At 33.1% G+C, this 15,483-nt stretch overlaps 3 protein-coding genes across 3 annotated transcripts in view; 2 read left to right on the top strand and 1 right to left on the bottom strand.

The window, feature by feature from the left end:
- The window catches only part of LOC116851044 (cyclin-dependent kinase 12-like), a gene marked incomplete at its 3' end in the record, with an annotated part of 24,313 nt that extends 9,608 nt beyond the window's left edge, over nucleotides 1-14,705 (bottom strand). The window contains 1 exon segment of the mRNA XM_032830046.1: nucleotides 14,631-14,705.
- On the top strand, nucleotides 2,163-6,344 carry LOC116851030 (KIF-binding protein-like). Its single transcript, XM_032830021.1, has 2 exons — nucleotides 2,163-2,333; nucleotides 2,407-6,344. The coding sequence occupies exons 1-2, from the start codon at nucleotides 2,285-2,287 to the stop codon at nucleotides 4,077-4,079; spliced, it is 1,722 nt and encodes a 573-aa protein (XP_032685912.1). The 5' UTR covers nucleotides 2,163-2,284; the 3' UTR covers nucleotides 4,080-6,344.
- On the top strand, nucleotides 7,777-10,364 carry LOC116851029 (KIF-binding protein-like). Its single transcript, XM_032830020.1, has 2 exons — nucleotides 7,777-7,935; nucleotides 8,466-10,364. The coding sequence occupies exons 1-2, from the start codon at nucleotides 7,905-7,907 to the stop codon at nucleotides 10,157-10,159; spliced, it is 1,725 nt and encodes a 574-aa protein (XP_032685911.1). The 5' UTR covers nucleotides 7,777-7,904; the 3' UTR covers nucleotides 10,160-10,364.
- Nucleotides 14,706-15,483: the final 778 nt, after the last annotated feature.

Here is a 15,483-nt window from a genome sequence, read left to right as displayed (position 1 = left end):
TTTAAGACTATTATACATTAAAAATATAACCTTGTTATAACCCCTCGTACACGCATCGGCGTAAATGCCGTCCGTATATCCGTGTGACTCGCACACGATGACGCGTCACACACTACTGCCTGTAGGTGAGAAAAAACAACACGGTCTGGCGGAGGGGGCTAGCGGTATACGATTGTCGGACGCTTGGAAAGGGAATAGTAGTGGGAGTCGCGGCGATCTTCCATCCTCTATCGCAGACATAAAAGCGAGAGAGATAGCATTATAAGATGTCATGGACAGAAATACCGTCCTAAAATACGTGTGACGCACACTAAGAAAACGCTCGACTCACACTGTCTCGTCTATACGTGAGCAATACGTGGTGTTCCGACGATTGTTTCGCTCGCTCGAACATCCATACATTTTTTCTTGTTAGCAAGGAAATTACCGTAATGTAAAAAGAGATTTTGGGGAAGAGTTCTCAGAAGGCTTCGACAAATGTTTCTTAATAGCTGCTCTTAAAAAAAATAAATATTAAATTATTAGATTTATTTCAATACAGAATACAAAATTCAATACATTAATATAGAATACTGCAATAATACAGCGCTTGTACGAGGTTGTTGAAGTATAGGTTGAAGTATAGGCTCGTATAGGTTGTTGAAGTAGAATATTTTTAATTTTAGTGTTGCATAAACACGCGAGATATAATTATTTCATATTTTATGCGTTCGAATATTGTTCCATCGTTATAAAATTTGGTGAAAAGACCCTGAAAAGAGCCGATTTTTGTGCCTGTTTCAAATAATTATTGTCCCTTATTATTATTATGGATATAGAAATATCCATAATAATGGGCCCGTTTCTGCTATCATCGTCCGCTTTTTTTCGTTCGTTGTCTGAGAAGAACTTCGGCTTCGACCCGACTTTCTCGCGAACTTCATTGATTCGATACCAAATTGATTCAATCAAATTATCGACCGTGCCGGATATTGGACTGATTATTGACTGACTATTAACCATCGATCTCAATTTCTTTGGCACAAAAATCGACTCTTTTCAGGCCTACCAAATTTTATAACGATATTCGAAAGCATAAAATATGAAATAATTATATCTCGCGTATTTATACAACACTAAAATTAAAAATATTCTACTTCGGCAACCTATACAAGCACTGTATTGTTGCAGTATTATATATTGATATAGTATTCTATATTGAAATAAATCTAATAATCTAATATTTCTTTTTATTTCAAGAACAGCTATTAAGAAGCATTTGTCGAAGCCTCATGAAAACTCTTCCCCAAGATCTCCTTTTACATTACAGTAATTTCCTTGCTAACAAGAAAAAATGCATGGATGTTCGAGCAAATGAAACAATCATCGGAACACCGCATATTGCTCACGTATAGACGAGACAGTGTGAGTCGAGCGTTTTCTTAGTGTGCGTCACATGTATTTTAGGACGGCATTTCTGTCCACGACGTCTTATAATGCTATCTCTCTCGCTTTTATGTCTGCGATAGAGGATGGAAGATCGTCGCGACTCCCACCACTATTCCCTCTCCAAGCGTCCGACGATCGTATACCGCTAACTTCCTCCGCCAGACCGTGCTGCTTTTTCTCACCTACAGGCAGCAGTGTGTGAGTGACGCGTCATCGTGTGCGAGTCACACGGATATACAGACGGCATTTACGCCGGTGCGTGTACAATGCTAGGCTACAGGCAATAGGAATCCGAGCAAAAATTTAATCTAGTTATTATCTAGTAATGACATAGGAAAATTGGGTCTTACATAATTGGTAACTGTAATTGGTACAGTTACTAGACAGTTCTGATATCCAATTTCTATTCAGGATTTACCGATGATTTTCTATCTCGTTACTGTGTAATCTTTTTCATCTAGCTACTATCTATGTAATTGTTATAGTCACTAGATAGTCCTGACATTCAAAAGACTGAGTAGGAATATTTAGCCAGGCAAGAGCTGGTGACTGGCTAGAAAACTTATCTAGTCATTACTATCTAGCTACTAGTCTTGAAATCTGCTCTATTAGATATATTTTTACTCGGGAATAAGTATTAGCCAATAGAAACAGGCAATAGAAATAATTGACCAATCCGAATTCCTATTTCCTGTTCCTAATGCCTGTTGCCTGGCATTCTACAAAAGCCTTTACGGCCACGGCAATCTGTGTACGAAAGCCCTTACGCACCATCTGATTTCACTCTAAATATATTCCCGCAATACGAAGAACTCTTTTTATATATATTGATCATACGAAGTGATCTTCTCCAAAGATGTCAACCGAAAGTATAAACATTTCGGAATGTGACTCCCTTGAATCAGGTAAAGGAGAAAAATACATTCGAATCGGATTACGTATTACTCATTACTGTCCTAATAAGAACGATTTTTTTAGCGCCCTTGGCGAAATCAGAGTCTGCTGAAAGTATTAAAAATGGTGATGGTGTAACAATAGACTGTTCCGAAAAAATTATTGAACTTTGTTGCAACATAAGAGAAATGGAAATCATAATTTCCTCGGATAAGGATATGTCAAGAACTAACGTGGACACTATCGTAAGATATGAAGAACTCTTAGATAGCTATTTTTTTGAAATATCTTCTTCGAAAGATCAAAAATTGGATGATATTATAGTTCTTGCTATATCTTTCATGGGTATGAGTAAGATAAAACTTCCATTTGATATGACTGAACAAGAACATTTACATATAGCCAGATATTTTGTTTTGCAAAGTTTGACATTGCTAAAGGGCAAAGAATTAAATAGTAGAGTTATTCTCACAGCAATATCAGCTCTTAATCTAATGAGCGACATTTGCATTAAACTAAGAAACGAAGAATTATCTTTACAATATTTAAATAAAGCTTTAGATTTATATATAGCATACACAAAAGGACAGGACGATTTTCCTGCTCCCATTAATATGTTAAATGTTCCGAATATTAATACTACTCCGACAAATAATGTCTATTTATTGGACGAAATATTTATGAAAACTTTAAGGTTTTTGATAACGTTAGGATGCAGCATCAAAGATCTAGCTATAGATATGCAGAAAATGACAACATATATGCATAAGTTATTAAAGAAACATTTGGAAAATATACCACAAAGTATAGATTATATATCATGGACTACGGAAGCAATAAGATTAGCTGGATATTTTTCATCATGCGATCGCTTCGCCGAATGTAAAAATCATCTTAGTTTTGCGTCTATTATCGCAACAAAATTTTACAACAATTGCTGCAAAATCGATCCGAAAACATCTACTGAAGAGAATAAGACTTTCTACTGCCATTATAAGTCTATCGTTTCTGTTATTGATGTATCCTGGGTGAAATATGGACTCGCTCTTTTGTTTTCGTCGAGGAAACGATTGTTAAATCAGGAGGGACAAGACAATATTGTGGAGATAAATCGTTGCAAATCAGAATCAGTAACAGTTAGCGTAGCGCAGCAATCCACCAAGCAATCCACAGAATTATTGATGTTTCCGTGTACAGAAAAAGAGTATGAAAAGTTTATACATATAACCGGAGAAAATTACATTACAACGTACACGGAAGCGAAAGAAATTTTTGTAAATATTCTTCAATTGATCAATAAAATAAAGGTTGATAAGTTAGTTTCGGAGGACACTGAGGTTCGCGTTGAAATCGCACAATATATTTCCAGAGCGTACAAATATCTTGCATTTTATGTAGACGACAAAGTCAATCATGTAAAACTACAAAAACGACGGATAGATGTTTTAGAAGAGTGCTTAACATCACTTAATGAAAAAGAGCACACGATTATGTACGTTCTTATAAGGCTTGAATTAGCATTTATTAATTCTACTATTTTAAATATTAAACTTGAAAGTACAAAAAAAAATAAGACATCTGAAAAAGAATCTAAAAAAGAATCAGAAGAAATTAATCAGTTAATAGAAAAAAATAAGACCTATTTGCAGTTTTATATTGATAATACTAAAGGTATAGAGAATGCACTGAAAAGTAGACTGATAGATGAAAGTTATCAAGTTATTTCTTCGTTAAATGTACAATATTCCTTAAGGTAACAGAATAATAACACAGAAAAGAATAGAATTTTAATAGTTATCTAATATCACACACAATTATGCATAAATAATTTATTTTTAATAACATTATATATTGTTTAAGCTCTTTTTTATAGTGTTCTCGAAAATATTTATAATTTGAATAAAAAGTATTTGACAAACATTAACTGAAAGATTTATAATTAGAAATTGTATATTTGATTGGCATTTTAAGGAATATCTTGACTTGTGCTAATATAATTTAAGTAAAAAGAACAAAAATATATTTTATATATCTCTCTTTGTGTAACTATATAAGAAACATAAATATAATTGAATTGTAAATATAATTAACACTAATTTTAATTTAATTATGTTTTCTTTGGGCGCGAATATGCTTTAAGTATTCTCGGCATATAAGTACCACTCACATCGTTTATTTAGACATTGTATGCGATTATAGATATCTAGTTATAAAATATAATAGAAATTTACTGCAGAACAACACAATGAGGCGGAGAAAAAAATATCTTTAATAGCGTTCCAGACAGTATAATCTATTAGCCCTTGTCCTCAATCTTAAGACGTAAGTCGTAAACACAGTCGATTATTTTTCTAAAAATCAATTCTTCTACAAACCAACCATGGTTGGTCAATTTCTTACGGTTTATGTCTTAAAATAAAATTGTGGACAAGAGCTTAAAGGATATTTTAAAGACGTCTTACATGTCTTTTGGACGTCTTTGAAACACGTTTTAATCATTTGTGCTAAATAACTACCTGGAGAAAGTAAATTCTGATTTCATAGAACCTATAGAGAAAAAACAAGAGCGCTTATATATCTCCAGTAAAATAGAAAATCATGGTTTGTGACGTTAAAATGACGAGAAAATGATCTAATTGCGATTGAAAACTACGTTTTAATTTTCTCGTCATTTTGACATTATCGTGACTTTTTGTTCCATTTGACTATTTTATTTTAATTTAATTATCTTCTAGGAAAAAATTATTATAAATTTTGCCTCTACATATTCTATGATTATAATAACTATGTGTAAATATATATGCACACCGAAAAAATACTGTTAAACAAATATAATTGAAGCAAATGTTTGTTTCTGGCAACCATATAATACAGCAATATTTAATTGAACATATTTATTTCCTTTTTTTTATTCAACAGTATTTTCTCTGTGTGAAAATATATAATTATGTATGTCATTGTATTATTGATTTTATAGGGACTATATTTATGTAGATAGATTATTATATGCATAATTATATATAATTTATATACAGGATATTTGAAACGAGATAGTCAAAAGTACATATGTAGATAGGCAAGACTGAACAAAAAATTCCTCTAATATTTTTTTAAACAACCATGTAAATTTTTGAGATATTAATGAAAAAAGATTGGCGAACCTGTGCGATGCTGTGAAACGAGCTCTGTAAGCGATTTCAAAAATGATTGAGATTTGTGACGGTTTTTTAGTAACATGGTATAATACGCTCTTAGTAATATGATAAGAGATACAATAAATTTAAGTAATAGTTATATAACTGTTAATTATAATTTCTCATTTTCAACAATATAAGAGCCGATTGTTCTAACTTCTTGGTAAGCTACTTAACAGTTAAATTATGTGTCTGTCTTTGTTTTTTCTTTACATTAAACAAAGACAAACATATGATTTAACCATTAGGTAACTTACTAAGAAGTTGGAACAATCGGTTCTCATTGTTATATAATACGTGTGTTATAATTATATTGTTGAATGGGATATTATAACTAACAATTATATAAATGTTATTTGGTATTTCCTGAGGACACGCTTGCGATAGGTCAAAAACCAATTATCTACACGTCGCTCGCATCGTTGCTTCACCTCCACCTTTAGCCGATAACCACTGTCCCTAAGAGGTAGTCACGCTTCAGCCATTTTCAATGAAACAGCTTGTCCCACGGCATCGTATGTATTGATTTGCCTTTTTTTATTAATATCTCGAAATTGTACGTAGTTGTTGGAAAAACGATAGAGGAACTTTTTGTTCAGTTTGACCTAATCTACACACATGTTTTTAGCCATCTTGCGTATCAGATATCTTGCATGATCATATAGAACTTTACATGCAATAATAATCATTTTTCCCATGTTGTTACGATGTAATTGCGATCCAAGCCAATAGTAGTCCTTGTGTAAGATTATCTCATCATTTTGTTAGTATTATTAGCTAATATTATTATAAAAAAAATATACGATATGGATTCTTTTGTTGAATAAATTGTGGTGATTTTTTAATAAAGCATTAATGATAATCAAGTTTTTTTTTTCTGAAAGAGTGTTATTGTGTTATGATGTTCATACATGTAATGCTTATATATGTGACTTTCAAATAATTTATGTTGACTTTATATACAGAAGAAAATGTTCAAATATGAGCCGTACTCCAAGTATAAACTACTAATGTTTTGGCTTTGTATGATATATTTTACAGAGAAGCATTTGAGTAATTTTTTCCAAGTCGTAGCATCTAACGAAGCTTGATTGTATAGTTGTTCCAAGCCGGTTTAAAAATTATACAAGATTTTCTGTTTTTTGACATCTGCAAAGTTGCATAGATATATTTTATATTTTATTTATACTAGAGAATGAAACAGTTTGAATCCTTCTTTTCTAATGAAATTAGTAACCTAGTTGTAACATTTGAGGGTCACAGATTTGCGCGGTAATTGGTTGACAGGAACCGGAACGATTATATTAGTGGTATGAAAGTAAATATTATCAAATCAACGTGAAGTCGTGTTAATATATCCGAGAAAATTCTAGGTTAAATCATTACAATAGTGGTACTCGAAGAATTGCAGAATCTTGTATTTTAAAAATATAAGAAATGTCCGACGGCATAATCTAAACTAAATTTAGGAAATTCCAGAAAAATGTTTCTCTCTCATTTTTGTCATAACTTGTTTGCGTTCAATAACATCATCATATAAGTATCACTCGAATTATCGTTCGAGAAATCTAGTATGTTTCTCGTTGATCCGTTCAAAAACTAGTTAGTATGTCTGCAGAGAGTCGCTCAGATCACGCTAGTCTTTTCAGAGTTAATAATTATTCCAGACAAAACGCATATGCAAGAGTAAATGTTATCAAAGAGCTTTCTACAATAAACTGATTAGTCATAAGTCGCACAAAAATTGACCAATCACAGTCGACTATTTTCAAAAATAATCGACTGTGGTTGGTCACTTGCCTACGGCTTATAACTGATAGCTTATTATAGAAGACCCATAAAGGGCCAATTAATGTGCTGTTTGGAATAAGTTAACTTCAGATTTGAAATAACCTTATAATGTAATTTCTATATTTATTAACATAATATCTATGCATTCTCAAATTAACTTGAATATAACTGATCAATTATCAAATACAATAACGAGTACATTTCATGTTCATATTTCTTTTCTTATAATTGGTATCAAATGTATCAAATTGGTTGACGTCAAATGAGAGTCTTACAAGTTTCATTTTGCCACTTATAAAATATTTAATAACTTCTAAAATAAACAAAAAGTTATTACATATTATAACATTTACGAATTTTAACTCACTAATATTGCTACAAAATTATTTTTTGATCATTTTGTATGATTTTATTAATAAAATATTAATTGACTAGAGAGTAGCATTAGAACTTCCTTATAATACTAATACTAGGGAGGGAGTAAAGTATGTATGTAAATATTTAATTTCTTTATATAACGAAGAATCTCTCTCTCTCTTTCTTATGTATAGCAACCATTCAGAGTGATTTTTCTTGAAGAGATCCACCGAAAACACAATGGACCAGAAACACGACATTGTTGACTCAGGTAAAGGACTCAGGAAAATACTACGTTTAAGGCTCCTGGGGAATCGCATCATCAATCTCTTTTTAATGACGTCAGAAGCGAGAAAACGCATGCTAAAAATTCCTGCAAAGTACGTCGTGATAAACAGATATATCCACAAAACGACATTTGCGATCGATTAAGTACATCTCTAAAATACTCCGTACACTTTCCTTTTGTTCTAACAATCAACAGATAATTATAAAATAAATGTGATGTGCAATCGTCTTTTCTAACCTAATTTCCTCATTATCTTGTCATATTAATTTTCCGATTATCTATTGATTTTTAGAATAAAAGGAAAATGTACGGAATATTTTAGAGATGTATTTAATCGATTGCAAATATCGTTTTGTGAATATATCTGTTTATCTCGACGTATTTTGCAAGAATTTTTAGCATACGTTTTCTCGCTTTTGACGTCATTAAAAAGAGATGATGCGATTCCTCAGGAGCCTTAAATCGAAATATACCTATTAATCACGTTCTCCTAATCAAGTCGATTTGTTTAGCGTCTATCACGAAAACAGAGTCTGTCGAAAATATCGAGGATGCCGAAGATATGATGATGAACATTACCAAGAGACTTGCTGCAGATTTCAAAGTATTAAAGCATCTTATAGAACGTCCACTTTTAAAACGTCAGACTACTCCTTCATTTATATATGAACATCAAATAGAAGCAATCAAGAGTTTAGACATACATCTAGACCAACATTTTAATGAAATAACCGATTCGAAAGATTCAAAATTAGACGACGTTGTAGTTCTTGCTGCATCTTTTGTCCTTATGTGCCAAGTGAAGTTTTTACGAAATTCTATATTGCAACAAGAAGATTTACATGTTGCCGAATTCTTACTTATGCGAAGTATAATATTATTAAAGGATAAAGAACTGAATAGCAAATCTATTCTTACGTCAATACAGGCATATCATGAATTGGGCTTTATTTATAGCAAACTGAAAGACATAAAGAAATCTTTACGATATTTAAATAAAACGTTCGAATTATATTTGGCGTATACAAAAGGACAAGATGAATTTCCTGCTCCTATCAGTATTGAAACTATTCTTAATATCCAAGTTAAATCAGATGCTGTATGTGTATTGGACAACGTATGTATGGCTAGTTTGAGTATCTTACTAAGATTAAATAATTACGAGCATGGATCGATAGATATGGAGAAAGTGGTAATATACATGCACAAGTTACTAAAGAAGGTATTAATTATATTTAAACCGTTTTCTATAAATTATACTGAGTGGACTTTTGAAGCAATACAATTAGCCGAATACTTTTTATCCTGCCGTCGTTTCATCGAATGTAAAAATCATCTTTGCGCCGCGTCTATTATGATGATAAAATGTTACGAAGAGATGTATATGGCATTCAATGAAGAGATGTGCGAGAAAGATAAGGATATTGTACATAGGCGGTTTAAAATCATTGTTTCTATTATTGATATGATTTGGGTGAAATATGGGCTTGTCATTTTATCTTTATCAAGGAAACGATTACTGCAAAAGGAAGAAGAGAACAATCTTTGCGAAATAAATAAATCTAAAACAGAATCCATAACACAACCTAACAAAAAATTCACAGAATTGTTAATGTTTACAGCCACAGAGGAAAAGTTTAGAAAGTTTACTTATACAATGCCAGATGATTATATTACAAATTACGCCGATGCTAAAATGCTTTTTGTACAAATTCTCCAACTGCTCAATAACCTAAAGGTGAAGGAATTTGCTTCAGTATCTCTAGAATTTGGTACACAAATTGCGCACTATACTTCCAAAGCATACAAATATCTAGCGTTTTACGAAAATGATAAAATCAAACAGATAAAACTACAAAAACGGCGAATAGATGTTTTAGAAGATTATTTAAAGACAACATGTACAAATGATAATTTCATTAATTGTACTTTTTTATGGTTTGAATTAGCAGTTGTTTATTCTACGCTGATAAATATAAAGCTAAAAAATTTAGAGTTAAGTGAACTAACTGCGGAGGACTCAGTAGAAATTAATTCATTAGTTAAAAATAGTGTACACTACTTCCAGTTATATGTAAATATTTGTGAACATACAAATCCTCAGGGTAACAAAGATAATCAAATTATGTCCTGTTTTAACTTAACATATAACAAAACAACAATGTATGCAGATTTGTATGAGAAATATTTGCAGGATATGGGTTAGAAAGATTAATAAGATTGTAATCCACTCTACAGATTAATATGTATAATATAAAAGTGAAAAAATAGAAACACATGAAATTTCAAATCTATGAAATAATTTTTAAAATAAGGCAATGTTTACGTAAAAAGATTGTTTTATATCTCATGTAATTAATATTACCACAATTTTGTTATAACAAAATATATAATGTTGTTTTATTTTTTTTGAGAAGTTGAATATAAATAAAAATATTATATATATTATAATATATATTTAAATATATATATATATATATATATATATATATATATATATATTTAAATAGAAAAAAATTATATTTAAATAAAATAATTACTTTATATATATAAAAGTTGTAATAATCATATATATTTTAAATAAAAAATATATTTAAATAAATATTTTGTATGGAATATTAAATAACTTTTGAAATCAATCATAAGGTAGTATTGAAATCAATCATAAGGTAAGATTTGTAACATTAAATATTGAAATACTTGAGTACTAAAAGCTGTATTTGAATCACAAAATATTACTAAATAATGTATGACTTTTAATACTGAAAATAAGTAATTAATCAATAATTTTTAGTATGATATTTCTGTAAGGGCCTAGACTGCGGATTCGCAACGGTTTCCATTATCTAAACACGTCAAACAATATAAAGAAATAGCATTCTATCGGTAAAATTTCTTTTTAAGCCTGCTTTATTCTCGCCACAAAACAACAATAAGTGGTGAGAATAAAACAGCCTTCGATAGAAAAAAAGATTTTTTACTTTTTAGAAATATTGCTATTTCTTTCGGTAGAAAATCTCTTTCTAACAAAGCCTGACTTATTCTCGCCACAAAACCACGATAAGTCGTGGGAACAGCCTTCGATAGAAAAAAACAGATTTTTTATTTTTTAGAAAGAATGCTATTTCTTTATATTGTTTGACGCATACAGACAATGGAAAAATCCGCGGCCTAGGTATTATACATCTATGGTCCTCTTCCAACATAATGGCTCCTGCAAACATAACGCGGTAATGCTTGCCGCGCGGCAAAAGTTCACACGACAGCCAATTAATATGCTGCTTTCCATAATAATCTTCTAGCATAAGATATCCATAAGATCGGATTTCCATCTTTAGAAATGCACCAATCAGAATAGAGTCACACTTATAGTCAACAAAAAGACCTGATGAGATCTTTACAATATTTAAATAAAGCAATGGATTTGTATCACACATATACATAAGGACAGGATGACTTTCCTATCCCTGTCAGTATTTTATACGTTGTGGGCAATGAAAAATATTCAAATACTCTAAATTTACTGAACAAACAGTATCCGTCGGATACACGAAACCGGGCGATCATAGACAAAAGACAAGTTGCTCAATTATGTTTTGTTTATGATCACCCGGTTTCGTGTATCCGATGGAGGCGATTGCAGTCGCGTGAAACGATTGTGTACGCGTAGTGCTTTTTCGCGACGAAAATGCGATTTACTCCACAGGAGTACACGGACATGATTATTGCCTACAGGCTAGCGGGAGAAAATACATGTGTCGCGGCTCGCGTTTACGCGAAACGACATCCCGGGCGTGCACGATATCCGATGGCAAATACAATTTAAGTACAGTGCAACGATTGCGTGAAATTGGGTGTGCACAATCATGATGTGGATGGTCCACGAGTGCGTCGTCGCGTCCAAGATGAAGAGAGGATTCTGGCCGCGTTTTACGAAAACTCTGGGACCAGCGTGCGTCATGTGGCACGAGAACTGGGACTCTCGCGGTACGCGGTGCATCACGTTTTATGTGTGAACGGATTGCACCCATACCATTATCAGCGTATGCAACAGCTGCTGCCAGGAGATGCACAAAAAAGAATTAATTTTTGTGAAGGTAATGTGATTATTGATTTTTTATATTTTTATTGAATTGTAACCGTCGGCCGTCGGCAAAACACGCATGTTTTCTCGCGCAATACCATCGAGATCTGTCTTTCACAGACCGTATTTTGTGGACCGACGAGGCGACTTTTACGCCAAACGGCGTATTTAATACGCGTAATTTTTTACATTGGGACGAAGAAAATCCTCACGTCGTCCGCGAAGGTGCGTTTCAGAATCGATGGTCTATCAACGTCTGGGCGGGAATGATCGCGGATCAAGTGGTATGTGTGAGCGATAAAAATAAAATAACTTTTCTTTCGCCACTAAATCTAAACATTTTCGTCGATGATTTCCAGATTGGTCCGTATTTTTTGCTACCGCGTTTAAATGGCGAAATATACGCTAACTTTAGAAACGGAGTTGCCGGTATTCCTCGCCGATGTGCCTCTTCGCACACGGGCGCAGCTGATTTTTCAGCACGACGAATCTCCTGCGCACTTCTCTCGACAAGTACGCGATATATTAGACGCGCGTTACCCTAATAAGTGGATGGATCGTGGTGGCCCAATCACTTGGCCGGCACGATCGCCAGACATAAACGTACTAGATTTTTTTGTATGGGGTCATATAAAAAATCTAGTTGAACATCGACGTAATAGAGAAAACGAGGTACATGCAGCTATTGCTGCGGCCTTCGGTTACTATTACGCCGGAAATGGCGCATCGTGCAACGCGCAATATTGTTCGAAGAGCCGAACTCTGCGTACAGCAGAACGGACGACACTTCGAGCAATTTTTGCATTAAATAATGAGAGTGGATTAAACCTACTGGGAGTACCACTATAAAAAAAACGCACCGTGCTATCTACCGCTAGATGGTGAGGAAATGATAGCGCTTTATTATTTTTTTCCTATGTAAACCCGGAGAGTCACGTGAATCTGTCACGGAGGACAATAATTTTTCTGCGCGCGGCCGCGTGCTACGTGTCGCTTGTTACTCCGTCTCGAAATCAGCTGTTTATTTATCGTTGCTAAGAGGTAAGCCATTTCTTTCACAACAAAGCCTGCCCTACCGCCTCTCGTACGCTGATTTGTTTATACATTTTCATTATTTACGGAGTAAATATTGAGAAAATTTTAAAATGGTATATAACTTTTATGATTATTTTGACCTGTTCTACCTGTACACGGCGGCTGTTCAATCAGTTATCAGACACCCTGTATGTATATATATATATATATAATGCGTGTGTGTGTGTGTGTGTATCACAGCAGAGATGAGAACCAGGATGGTTCGTCATTTCCACATTATTTAAAGACTCCAAACTTTCTCTTTCTGTGTATTAACGTAAAATTCCGTGCAAGCAATTCCATGCAGACGTAAACTTTGTAGGAAAAAGTCATTGTTTTTTTTTTCATGTCCCGGCATCCCCTTAATTACATTAAAAGCATTCAGCTATTGTCAAAGAGTCTTGTGAAGATTTACGAGATACCCATCACAAACTTTTGAAATTATGTATTATTCGGTGGCCTTCACGTTATTCTTGTATCAATAGATTCCTTGAGTTATGGGCTACTTTAACACATTTCCTTAATGGTATGGTCGTGAGTGCAAAAACTAAGTCTGAGAAATATTTATTGTCACGTATGAATAATGTTGACACTAAGACATACTTTCTATTTTTAAAATATGTTTTAAATTTATTTAATATATTTAATGCTTTCTTTCAAGCTCACGAAATTGGAATAAATTTATTGCAGTCTACATCCGTTAATTTCCTTTTGCAAATTTCTCAAACGAAATTTCTTTTTGAAACCTGACACATTAAAAAACATGCATACAGTTACAAACATTACTTTTTTGGAACAGAGGAATCACAAGTCTATTAATGATATTAATTTGGGATCGGAATGTGAACAATATCTTGATATGTTAATTAAAGAAAGACATGCAAATGCTATTCATAATATTTGACAAAACTGTTTGCAATTTTATATCGTTGCTGCCGAAGAAATTAGAAAAAGATTACCTCTTAATGATATCTTTTTATTTAAATTATAAAGCTTTCAGGCGCATGTAGCTTTATTTGAAAGTAATAGAGAAATATCTCATAACGATATTTCTTTTATTGTTAAAAGTCTGAGCGGTTTTGATGAAAATAGCTTAAAGGAAGAATGGCTTGTATCATATAATTGCTATTATCTGAATTTCTGCTATTGTACTATAAATGAAGATATATCATGCCATTTAAACAAAGATGAATTTAAAATATCCGAAATGCTTCTACTCACAGAAAAATTATTACTAATATATTATGACTTTCTTGTTACCATGCAACTTTCGTAATTATAATATGTTCATATCTCTAAAAATAGGGGAGATGGGTGATTAAAAATGTTTAGTTATTACCTCATTCTGTATTACTTCTTTATCATTTATGTTCCATCTGTTCTATATTTCTTTATTTATTTTATGCATAAAAAACATTCAATTTAATGTAACAATTAGTTAAGTAGTAATAGTATGCACATACGAGAAGCAACACGCGAGCGTCGAGATATAATAAAAAGACCTAGGCATGATTCTTACCGCTTGCAGCGTTAGCTATAGCTATAGGTCGGGAGAGAGACGGCAGCTGCACTCTTCTATCGCCCGAGCCTGGTCGAAGTGCCAAGCGCTATAGTTCGTGACAGGCAGCCCACACGTACACGCACCGGTGTTAATGCCGTCCGAATATCCGTGTGACTCGCACACGATAACGCGTCACTCAACACTGCTGCGTGTAGGTGAGCCATGAGCAGCACGGAGTGGCAGAGAAAGCTAGCGGTATACGATCGTCGGACGCTTGGAGAGGGAATAGTGGTGGGAGTCGCGGCGATCTTCCATCCTCTATCGCAAACGTAAGAACGAGAGAAATAGCATTATAAGACGTCTGGACAGAAATGCCGTCCTAAAATACGTGTGACACACACTAAGAAAACGCTTGACTCACACTGTCTCGTCTATACGTGAGCAATACGCGGTGTCCCGACGACTGTTTCGCTCGCTCGAACGTTCATGCATTTTTCATTGTTAGCAAGGAAATTACTGTAATGTAAAAATCTTGGGGAAAGGTTTTTAAGAGGCTTTGACAAATGCTTCTTAATAGCTACTCTTGAAAAAAAAATTAATATTAGATTTATTTTAATATAGAATTCTGAACCAACATAGAATATGTTGCAACAATATAACGTTTGTGTAGGTTGTCGATCGAAGAAGAATATTTTTAATTTTATTGTTGCATAAACACGCGAGATATACAATAATTATTTGAAACAGGCGCAAAAATCGGCCCTTTTTAGAGTCACCAAATTTTATAACGATGGAACGATACTCGAACGCATAAAATATGAAATAATTATATCTAAAACTAATATATAATACGTTGAAGTAACGATAGATG

Source organism: Odontomachus brunneus, unplaced genomic scaffold (genome assembly GCF_010583005.1).
Source record: "Odontomachus brunneus isolate Ranch 3 - 2012 unplaced genomic scaffold, Obru_v1 Obru_scaffold_164, whole genome shotgun sequence".
Classification (NCBI taxonomy): domain Eukaryota; kingdom Metazoa; phylum Arthropoda; class Insecta; order Hymenoptera; family Formicidae; genus Odontomachus; species Odontomachus brunneus.
The sequence above is the reverse complement of the archived record's forward strand: the minus strand, read 5'-3'. Positions and strand labels throughout refer to the sequence as shown.

Coding starts and splice junctions, on each gene's coding strand:
- LOC116851030 (XM_032830021.1), top strand. CDS start 2,285: ATGTCAACCGAAAGTATAAACATTTCGGAATGTGACTCCCTTGAATCA. Junction 2,334..2,406: donor ATGTGACTCCCTTGAATCAG/GTAAAGGAGAAA, acceptor CGATTTTTTTAG/CGCCCTTGGCGAAATCAGAG.
- LOC116851029 (XM_032830020.1), top strand. CDS start 7,905: ATGGACCAGAAACACGACATTGTTGACTCAG. Junction 7,936..8,465: donor ACACGACATTGTTGACTCAG/GTAAAGGACTCA, acceptor CGATTTGTTTAG/CGTCTATCACGAAAACAGAG.